At 45.6% G+C, this 10,407-nt stretch overlaps 1 protein-coding gene across 2 annotated transcripts in view; it reads right to left on the bottom strand.

The window, feature by feature from the left end:
* The window catches only part of LOC107204022 (cytochrome P450 2G1-like), a 17,398-nt gene that overhangs the window by 6,171 nt on the left and 820 nt on the right, over window positions 1-10,407 (bottom strand). For both annotated transcript variants that reach the window (XM_015626781.3, XM_015626782.3), the window contains exons 2-9: window positions 9,655-9,817; window positions 8,505-8,654; window positions 6,658-6,818; window positions 3,475-3,651; window positions 2,823-2,964; window positions 2,393-2,580; window positions 1,275-1,416; window positions 602-726 (exon numbers count right to left, since the gene is read on the bottom strand). In XM_015626781.3, the coding sequence (XP_015482267.1) occupies window positions 602-726; window positions 1,275-1,416; window positions 2,393-2,580; window positions 2,823-2,964; window positions 3,475-3,651; window positions 6,658-6,818; window positions 8,505-8,654; window positions 9,655-9,817 (1,248 nt within the window). The remainder of the gene's footprint in view (window positions 1-601; window positions 727-1,274; window positions 1,417-2,392; window positions 2,581-2,822; window positions 2,965-3,474; window positions 3,652-6,657; window positions 6,819-8,504; window positions 8,655-9,654; window positions 9,818-10,407) is intronic.

The following is a 10,407-nucleotide window of genomic DNA, read 5'->3' as shown; positions in this document are numbered from 1 at the left end:
GGGAAATTTGGAGTTTTGGGGGGGATTTTGAGTCTTAGGAGGATTTGAGACTTTTGGGGGAGTATGAGGGTTTGAGGGTTTTGGGGGAGATTTGGAAGGAATTTTGGGATTTTTGGGGAGGAATCTGATGGTTTTGGGGGGAAATTCAGGGGCCATGGCGGGTTCTGATTTTGGGAAGGCAATTTGGAGATGATTTTTTGGTTTTGGGGGAAATTTCCATTCATAGGGAGGGGTCCTGATCCCAGTGAGGAGGGGCATTATGGGGAGGCAACCTGAATTTGGAGAGGGGTCTCAGTGGGGATTCTTGATTTTGGGGTCGGATTTGGGGTGGATTTCAGGGCATTTTCCAACGATGAGGAGACATCTCAGGGCTGGGATTTGGGGAGGGGTCTCACTGAGACACCATCATGAGCTGGAAGTGGGGGGGGATGTTGGGAGTGGAATTTGGGGAGGATCGGGGGGAGATTTTCCAGCCATGGGGAGGGGTCCCAATCCCGGGGCAGTTCCTGAATTTGGGGAGCGGTCTGGAATTTGGGGGGGAAATTCATCGGGGCAGCAGGCGGAGCTGGAAGGGGGGTGGGATGTTGGCAAAGCCGCTCACCAGGGGAGCCGTGGGCAGCTCCTCGGGGGATGCCGGGGGTCGCAGCCGCAGGCGCTGCAGCAGCGAGGTCAGGAACAGGAACAGCTCTGCCCGCGCCAGCGCCTCCCCCAGGCACAGCCGCTTCCCTGTGGGGAGGGGGCGTCAGCGCCGTGTCACCCCAAAGGGTCGGGGGTCCCAAAAGGGCTGAGGGTCTCTAGAGGGACTGGGGGTCCCAAAGGGGGCTGGGGGTCCCAAAGGGGGCTGGGGGTCCCAAAAGGGGCTGGGGGTTTCAGTGGTTGGGGATCACAAAAGGACCTGGGGGTTTCTAAGGGGTCTGGGGACTTTGGGGACTGTGGGATCCCAAAAGGGTCTGGGGGACCCCAAAAAGGGTCTGGGGATTTCAAGGTCTGGGGGGTCTGTAAAGGGTCTGGGAGCTTTGGGATTGAGGTCCCAAAAGGGTCTGGGGGTTTCAGGGGTGGGGATCCCAAATGGGTCTGGGGTTCCCACCTTGAGGATTTATGGGATTTAGGGGATCCCAAAAGGATGTAGGGCCCCTCCCCAAAGGATTTGTGGGATTTTTGGGATTCCAGAATTTAGGACCCCACCCCAAAGGAATTTTGGGATTTTGGGGATTTCAGAAGGATTTAGGGCCCCAAGGATTAATGGGATTTTGGGGGGGGTTTGGGGTGCCCACCAGCTGAGAAGGGCACAAAGGCCTCGTTGCGCTGGAACCGACCCTGCTCGTCCAGGAAGTTCCCAGGGTCGAAGTTTTGGGGATTTTTGAAGGATTCAGGGTCGTTTAGGACTGAGCTCAGCAGGGGGTAAACATCTGTGCCCTGTGGGGTCAAATGTGGGGTCAGAAGAGTCATTTGAGGTCAGGTGTGGGGTCAGAGTGGTCATTTGGGGTCATTGGAGTGATTTGGGATTACTAGGATCAGTTGGGGTAGTTGGGATCAGTTGGGGTCAGTTGTGGGGTCAGAGAGGTCCTTGGGGTCATTCCAGGTGTTTTTAGGGGGATTTCAGGGGATTTCTGGATTTTCCCTCACCTTTGGGATCAGGAATCCCTGCAATGGAAGTTTTGGGGGAATTCCAGGGGGTATTAGGGATTTCCTCTCACCTTTGGGATCTTAGGGGAACTTCAGGAGGATTTTTGGGAGATTTTACAGAGGTTTTCAGGAGGATTTTTAGGGGAATTTCAGTGATTTTAGTGGGTTTTTTAGGGGAATTTCAGAGGGGTTTCAGGTTTTTTTAATGGTAATTTTAGGGACATTTCAAGAGATTTTATGGGGTTTTTTAAGGGGAATTTCAGGAGATTTTACAGGGGGTTAGGGAAGTTTCAGGAGGTTTTAGGGTAATTGCAGAGGGTTTTAGGGGAATTTCAGGGGGATTTTCATTTGGTTCTTTTAGTGGGATTTTAGGAGATTTTAAGGGCATTTCAGGAGGATTTTTTAGGGGAATTTAAAGGAATTTCAGGAGGATTTTTTGTATATTTTAGAGGGATTTTAGAGGGATTTTTAAGGAAGATATCAAGTGGAATTTCAGGAGGAATTTAGGGGGATTCCAAGGAGACTTTGGGATTTCAGAGGCATTTTAGGGGGACTTTTTAGGAGAATTTAAAGGGAATTTCAGAGAGGTTTTCAGGAGGTTTTCTTAGGGGGATTTCAGGGGATTCTAGGGGGATTTTAGGGATATTTCAGAGGGACTTCAGGGAGATTTCAGAGAGGTTTTAGGGGCATTTTTTAAAAGAATTTCAGGATGGTTTTAGGGTGGTTTTAGATGAAATATTGGGGGATTTTGGGGTTTTTCCCTTGCCTTGGGGATGCAGAAGCCCCGGAATTCCGTGTCCTGTGTCACCCGGTGCGGGACGTTCATGGGGATGAGGTCGCTGCAGCGCTGGATCTCGTGGATCGTGGCATCAGTGAACGGCATCAGCGAGCGGTCAGCGAGGGCTGGAGCCCGGCCGAAGCCCACCACCTGTGAAATCTCCTCGAAAATCTTCTCTGGGGGCCAGAAAATCAGGATTTGGAATGGGGAATTTGGGAATTTGGGATTGGAGGAGCGAAGTTTGGGGATTTGGGATTTTAGGATTTGGGATTGGGGAATTTGGGAATTTGGGATTTGGGAATTGAGATTGGGAATTGGGAATTTTGGATGTAGGATTGGGAATTTGGAGATTTCAGAATTTGGGATTCAGAATTTGGGTTTTAGAAATTTGGGATGGGAATTGGGTTTGAGGTCTCACCTTCCACCTGGGGGTGCCTCATGAGGAAGAGGAAGCCAAAGCGCAGTGTGGAGCTCACGGTCTCAGTGCCAGCAAAGAAAAGGTTCAGGGTAGTCAATTCCAGGTTTTCCATTGTGAATTCTGACTTGGGGTTGTCCTTTTCCTGCAAAAACCCGGGCATTCCACTCTAAAATCTGGGAACCACCCTAGGATCCCCCAAAGATCCAACCAAAAACACCCCAAACACCCTCAAACTCCTGCAAGACCCCTGAAAATCCCCCTAGGACCCCTAAGCCCCTCAAGAACCCCTCAGAATCCTCCCAAATCCCCCCCAGTCTCTCCAGGACCCATCCCCAAATCCCCCAAGACCCTCCAGGACCCCCCCCAACTGCCCAGATCCCATGTAAACCTCCCAGGACCTCTTGTCAACCCCCCCTAAGACCCCAAGACCCCCCACATCCCTCAACAGCCCTCCCAAACCTCTCCAGAACCCTCCAAAAGCCCCCAAAGTGCTTAGAACCCCCTCCAGGACCCCCAAGACTCCCCCAAACACTCCCAGCCCTGCCCAGGATCTGCCCCAAAAACCCCCCAGAAGCCTTCCCAAGCCCCCGGGACCCCACAAAACTGCCCCAGGCCCTACCAAAAACCCCCCAGGAGCCCCCCAAACCCCCACCTTGTCCATCTGGATGAGGAAGGCATCGATGAAGTCGCGGGGGCTGTGGGGGTCGAGGGTCCGGGCGTTGTCCTGCACACGCTTGGCAATGAAACTCCTCATTGTCCCCAGCAGCTGTGGGATGCGCCGGTGCGGGCCCGGCACGAACTTCAGCAATGGCTCAGCCATGTTGTACAGCTTCAGGAAGCACAAAAATTAAAAAAAGTATTCCTAAAATTATCCCCAAAACAACCTGAAAAATACCCCAAAAACATCCAGAAAAATCACCCCAAGAATCATCCCAAAATCAGCCCAAAATCATCCAGAGAATCCACAGATCACCAAGCCCTAAAATCACTGCAAATACCCCAAAAAAATTCCCCCAAAACAACCCAAAATCATCCCTAAAAATCCAGAAAAACCACCCAAAAAACCACCCCCAAACCATCCCAAAAACTACACCAAAAACATCCCAAAACCACACCCAAAAAATCATCAAAAAAATACCAAAATCACCCCAAAATCGCTGCAAACACCACCCCCAAACCAGCTCAGAAACTCCACAAAATCACCCCAAAAATGCACCCCAAAACCACCCCAGAAATAGCAAAAAATCATCCCAAACACCACCCTAAAAACACCCCAAAGCCTGCCCAAAACCACCACCAAATCGTCCCAAAACATCCCAAATCCACCCAAAATGCCCCCAGAGCTCCACATTCTCTCACATTCTGGTGTGGCCCCAGCACCAACCAAAGGAAGGGTTTGGCCATGTCGTACAGGTGGGGAGCCAAAAATTGCCAAAATCAGCCCAAAAATACCCCCAAAACCCTGCAAAAACTGCCTCAAAATTCTCATGAAAAGCATGCCAAGAGTCACCCCCAAAACACCTCAAAATTGTCCCAAAACCACAGAAAAAACCACACCAAAATACCTCAAAATTATACCAATAATACCTCAAAACCCACCCCAAATACAAAAAACATCCCAAAAAGCAGTATTGAAAGCACCCTAAAATCACCCCAAAATCATCCCCAAAAACACCCTTAAAAAAGCTAAAACCACATCAAAAACACCCAAAATCCTCCTCAAAACCATCCCAGAAATCACTCCAAAACACCCCAAAAACTCCACAAGTCATTTAAAAAAATCAAAAACAACACCTCAAAACCATCCCAAAATCATCTCTAAAACACCTCAAAAACGACACCTAAAACCACCCCAAATGACCTCAATCTCCTCATCATTGCCAGCAGTAGCAGGATGCACCAGTGTGGGCCCAGCATGAACCATAGCAATGGCTCGGCCATGGCCTACAGCTTTCAGGACACCAAAAATCCCAAAATTATCCCAAAACCACCTCAAAAATTGTCCCAAAATTATCACAAAAATTGCCTCAAAGTTATCACAAAAACCAGCTTAAAACTCACACCAAAACACCCCAAAAATGAACCTATACCCCACACCAAAGCCCTCAAAACTATTCCAGAAACACCTCAAAGTCCTCCCAAAAAATCCAGAAAAATCACTCCAAAAATCCAGAAAATTCCTTTCAAAACCACCAAAAAAACCAAAACCACACTAAAAATGGCACCAAAAGCACCCCAAAATCATCATAAAAATACTGCAAAAACAACTTCTCAAACACACCTAAACCCGCCCCAAAAGCACCCCAAAACCAGCCCAAAACAACTCTCCAAAAATGTCCAAAAATCATTCCAAAAATCCAGAAAAATCACCTACAAACCACCCGAAAAACACCTCTTAAAACAGCCCAAAAATGACCCCAAAAGCAGCCCAAAACCACCTCAAAAACAACATAAAAAAAAAACACCCTCAAAATACCTCCAAACCACCTGAAATCACCCCAAAATGCCCTGAGCTCCTCATCCTCCCCAGCAGGTGCGGACGAACTGCAGAAATGTCACAGGACAATTTTTGAGGACACCAAAAATCCCAAAACTGACTCCAAAGTGACAGAATTGCCCCAAAAACATTACGGAAAACACACCAAAAATCTCCCCAAAACCACCACCAAAACACCTCAAAATCATCCCAAAACCAGCCAGAAAATCACCCTAAAAATCACCCCTAAATGCCCGAAATAATAATACAACAAAAATAGCACCAAAACCATCCTAAATTCATCCCAAAAACAAAATTAACCCAAAAAACACCCCAAAACAGCACAAAAAATACCCCAAAAATACCTCAAAATCATCCTAAAACACCTTAAAACCAACCCTAAAATCACCCCAAAACCATTCTAAAACCATCCCAAGAAACTCCCCAAAAACTGACCTAAAGCAGCCCCAAAACACCCAAAAATCACCCCCCCAAAAAAATAAAAACTGCCCTAAAATCACACCTGAAACCCCAACAAAACACCCCCAAAACTCCCAAGAAATTACCCAGAAACCATCCCAAAAACTCCCCAAAACAAACCAAAAAAATCCAGAAAAATCATCACAAAAACTTCCCCCAAAAAACACTCAAAAACCCCCAAAATCATGCCCCTAAATCCCAAAAAATCCTAAATCCTCAAAACATTCCAAGAATTCCAGATTTTGGGAACTGAAGTAATTCCCAAAAACTCTCCTACACCCCCCAAAATTCTCAAAAATTCTGCAAAATTCTCTACTTTCACCCCAAAACTCCTAAAAATTCTTCATCATTTCCTTCAACTCTGAAAATTCTCGATTTTGGGAATTGAAACTGTTCCCAATACCCCAAAAACTTCTCCAAGTCACTCCTAACCCCATCCCTCCCAAATCCCCCAAATTCCCAAAATTCAAACAAATTTTCCCAAAAAGTTCCCCAAAATCATGCACCTGCACCCAGGCTGCACTTATCTCCCTAAAACTCTTGTCCATGACGTGCAGCAGCTCCAGGAATTTATGAATCACATCCCAAAAAACCCCAAATCCCTCAAAATTGCCCAAAAAAAAAGTTCCCCAGAAATTCAAAAATAGTTCAAAAAGATTCCCAAAAATCCCCCAAAATTCCCTGCTTTCACCCAAGAACTCCTTTTTAGGACTTTTTAGAACTCTTTTCTCCAGAGTTTCTGTCACTTCCAAAAATTCTGGATTTTGGGAATCTGAGTGATTGGACACCATAAAATCCCTCAAAATCCCCCAAAAAAATCCCCCCAAAAATTCCCAAAACATTCCCCCAAATCTGCTCAGTATTCCTGGAATCCCACACCTGTGCCCAGGCCGTGCTCATCTCCCGAAAACTCTCGTTCATGACACGCAGCAGCTCCAGGAATTCAGGATCCTGGTACTGGAAGCGATTCCCAAAAACGATGGAGCAGATGATATTGGACACGGCGCAGCTCAGCAGGAACATGGGGTCGAAGGGTTTTCCTGGGAAATTTGGAGGAAATTTCGGCATTTTTGGGACTTTTCTGGGATTTTTCCAAGAAAACAATTTTTGGGATAGTTTTGGAGTAGTTTTGGGATGGATTTGGGGTAATTCTTTGGGATACAGCAGATGACGTTGAACATGGCGTAGCTTAGAAGGAACATGAGATTGAAGGGTTTTCCTGGGAAAACTGGGAAAAATTCCAGCGTTCTGGGGTTTTATGGTCCCAAAATACCGCCAAATTATCCCAAAATTCATTCCAAAAATCCACACTGGAACCATCCCAAAATGATCCCCAAAATCATCCCAAAAATACCTCAAAATGATCCCAAAAATCATCTGGAACCATCCCAAATTTACTCCAAAATCACCCCAAAGCTTCTCCAAAAATGTCCCAAAATCACACCCAGAACTCTCCAAAATAATCCCAAAAAATAATCCTAAAAACCCAAAACCACCTAAAAACCACCCAGAAACCACCTAAAACCACCCCAAATTGATCCCAAAATTTATCACAAAATACCGGACTGGTATCAGCCCAAAATCACCCCAAAACTGATCCAAAAATCCCCCAAATGATCCCAAAACCATCATCCTAAACCACCAAACCACCCTACCCCAAACCACCCTAAAATATCCCAAAATTCATTCCAAAAAACCCCAAAACACACCAAAACAATCCCAAAAAATGATCCCAAAAGCCCCGTGGAATCACCCCAAAACCAATCCCAAATGCTCCAAAAATCCCCCAAAAATAATCATCAAAAAAAATCAACCCAAAACTACCCCAAAACCTGAAAACCATGAGGGATTTGGCGAAATATCCAATAGTTTGGGGGTTTTCTAGGACTTTTCTGGGATTTTTCCAAGAATATTTTTGGGGATAATTTCATAGTGGTTTTGGGATGATTTTTTGGGGATAATTTTGGGGTACCTCAGGAATAATTTTGGGATAATTTGAGGGGATTTTTGGGGTGGGTTTTGGGTGGTTTTCAGTTTTTCGGGATGATTTTTTGGGGATCACTTTTAGCTATTTTAGAGGTGATTTTGGGGATAATTTTGGTGTGGTTTTGGGGGATTCAGGGAGATTTTTGGAGTGGTTCCAGTGTGGGTTTTTTGGGATGAGTTTTGGGATAATTTTGGGATATTTTCAGGGTGGTTTTGAGGTGGTTTTGGGGTCATTTGGGGGAGATTTTGGGGAATATTTAAGGTATTTTGGGGGTAGTTTGGTTGGGTCTAGGGTTATTTTTTTGGTGATTTAGAGCTAATTTTTGATTATATATTGGGATCATTTTGGGGTATTTTGGGCTGATTTTGGTGCAGTTTTTGGGCTTATTTGGTGCAATTTTGAGGAATTTTGAGCAGATTCCAATGTGGGTTTTTGGGATGATTTTGGGCTGATTCTGGAGTGGTTTTGTAATAATTTCTTGGGATCATTTTGGAATAATTTTGGGTGGTTCTGACATGGATTTTTGGAATTAATTTTGCAATAATTTGGGGGGGGGGGGATTTCTGGAGTTTGGGGCAGTTTTGGGCTGATTTCAGTGTGGTTTTGGGGATAATTTAGAATAATTTTGGACTATTTTGGCCTGATTCTGGTGTGGCTTTTTCTGGCTGATTTTTTTGGGATAATTTCCATGATTTTTCCCACCTCCTGAAACCCTCCAAAGTCCCCCAAAATTTGATACCTTGGGTTTTCTGGAACTCATGGAGCAGCTCCTGGGCCTCCTCCTGGATCCGGCTCTCGATGCTCCTGCGGCCCATCCCAAAATCCCGGAGCACCATCAGGGAGAAGCGCCGGAGCTGCCGCCAGCGCTCCCCATCCGCAAAAACCACACCTGGAATGGGGAAAAATCTATGGGAATTGGGAAAAATCCATTAGGAAGAAAGTGGGGTTAAAAACAATGGGAAATGGGAAAAAACTGGGGAGAAATCCATGAGAAGAGGGGAAATGGGGAAAAATCCATGGGAAGGGGCACAAATTTGAGTTAAATCCATTGGGAAATGGGGAAAAGTCGATGTGAAAGGGCAGAAATTGGAAATGGGGAAAAAATCCATGGAAAAGAGTGGTAAATCTGTCAGGGAGAAGTGCCAGAGCTGCTGCCAGTGCTCCCCATCCTAGAAAATCACACCTGGAATGGTGAAAAATTCATGCGAATCAGGAAAATGCATCAGGGGAAGAAAAATCTCTGGGAAATGGGGAAGAATTTATAGGAAATGGGGAAAAAAAACATTGGGAAAGGGAAGAAAATTGAGGGAATGTGGAAAAAATCCAGGGGAAATGGGGGAAAACAATGGAAATAGGAAAAAAATCCATTGGGAAGGGGCAGAAATTCGGAAAATTTGGGATAAATTCATGGAAAATCAAGGAAAATGGGGAATCCAGGGTATTTTGAGGATGGTTTTGGAGTGGGTTTGGCATGAATTTTGGGGTCATTTTGGGGTGTTTTGGGGTATTTTTGGTGTTTTTTGAGATAAATTTTGAGATAACTTTGAGGTGATATGGGGGATTTTTTGGAATGATTATTTTTTTTGTGTGGTCTTGTGATTTTTTGGGGGTTTTTTGGGGGATGAATTTTGGGAAAATTTTGGGATGGTTTTGGGGTATTTTTGGGGATCCTTTTGGCTGATTTTTGGGGATAATTTGGAGTATTTTTTTGGTGCATTTTGGGGTATTTTTGGTGGGGGCTGGGGATTGTGTTGGGGTATTTTTGGCGGTTTTTTTGGCTTTGCGATAATTTTGGGGGGTTTCTGAAGTGGATTTGGGTTTTTAGGGGGCCTGTTTGGGGTGGATTTAAGGTATTTTTGGGATATTTTTGGGGTGGTTTGGGCTCTCACCATATCCCCTGAAGGTGCTCTCCAGGGTTGGCATCTGCCCACGCCCTGCAAACACCTCGGGGTTCTCCACAAGTGCCTCGCGCACAGCCCGGGTCCCGCACAGCACCAGCACTGGCCGGGGGCCCAACCACACTGTGAACACTGGTCCGTAGCGGTCACTCAGCTGCCAGGGGTCAGCGGGGTCAGGGACAGTGAAAACCCCACAAAAATCCCATGAAAATTTTTTAAAATCACATTCAAATACAGTAAAATTCACCCAAATCCCATCAAAATTAGCCCAAATCCCATCAAAATTGACCCAAATCAAGTCCAGCTAATCTGGGCACACTGTTCACTCAGCTGGGAGGGGTAAGCAGGGTCAGCAATATCAAAAACCCCACAAAAATCCCATTAATATTTTTTAAAATCCCATTAAAATTAAAAATAATCCCATTAAGATTGACAAAAATCCCACTAAAATTCAGCAAAATTTAAGGTAATGGCACCAAAATCGACCTAAATGAACCCAAACTGGTCCCAGCTGCACAGCAGTCCCTGGGCCAGACCGGTCACTCAGCTGAGAGGGGTCAGCAGAGTCAGGGACAGTAAAAATCTGACAAAAATCCCATAAAAATAAAAAAAAATCCATTAAAAACCCATAAAAATCCCCCCAAATTCACCCAAATCCCACAAAATTTGCCCTAAATGGACACAAATTCCTTCAAAACCCACCCAAACCTCCCCAAATTCCCTTAAAACCTCCCAAAATTCCCA

This window comes from Parus major, chromosome 4A, assembly GCF_001522545.3.
Source record: "Parus major isolate Abel chromosome 4A, Parus_major1.1, whole genome shotgun sequence".
Taxonomy (NCBI): domain Eukaryota; kingdom Metazoa; phylum Chordata; class Aves; order Passeriformes; family Paridae; genus Parus; species Parus major.
Note: the sequence above shows the minus strand (reverse complement) of the source record. Positions and strands in the feature narration are given on the sequence as shown.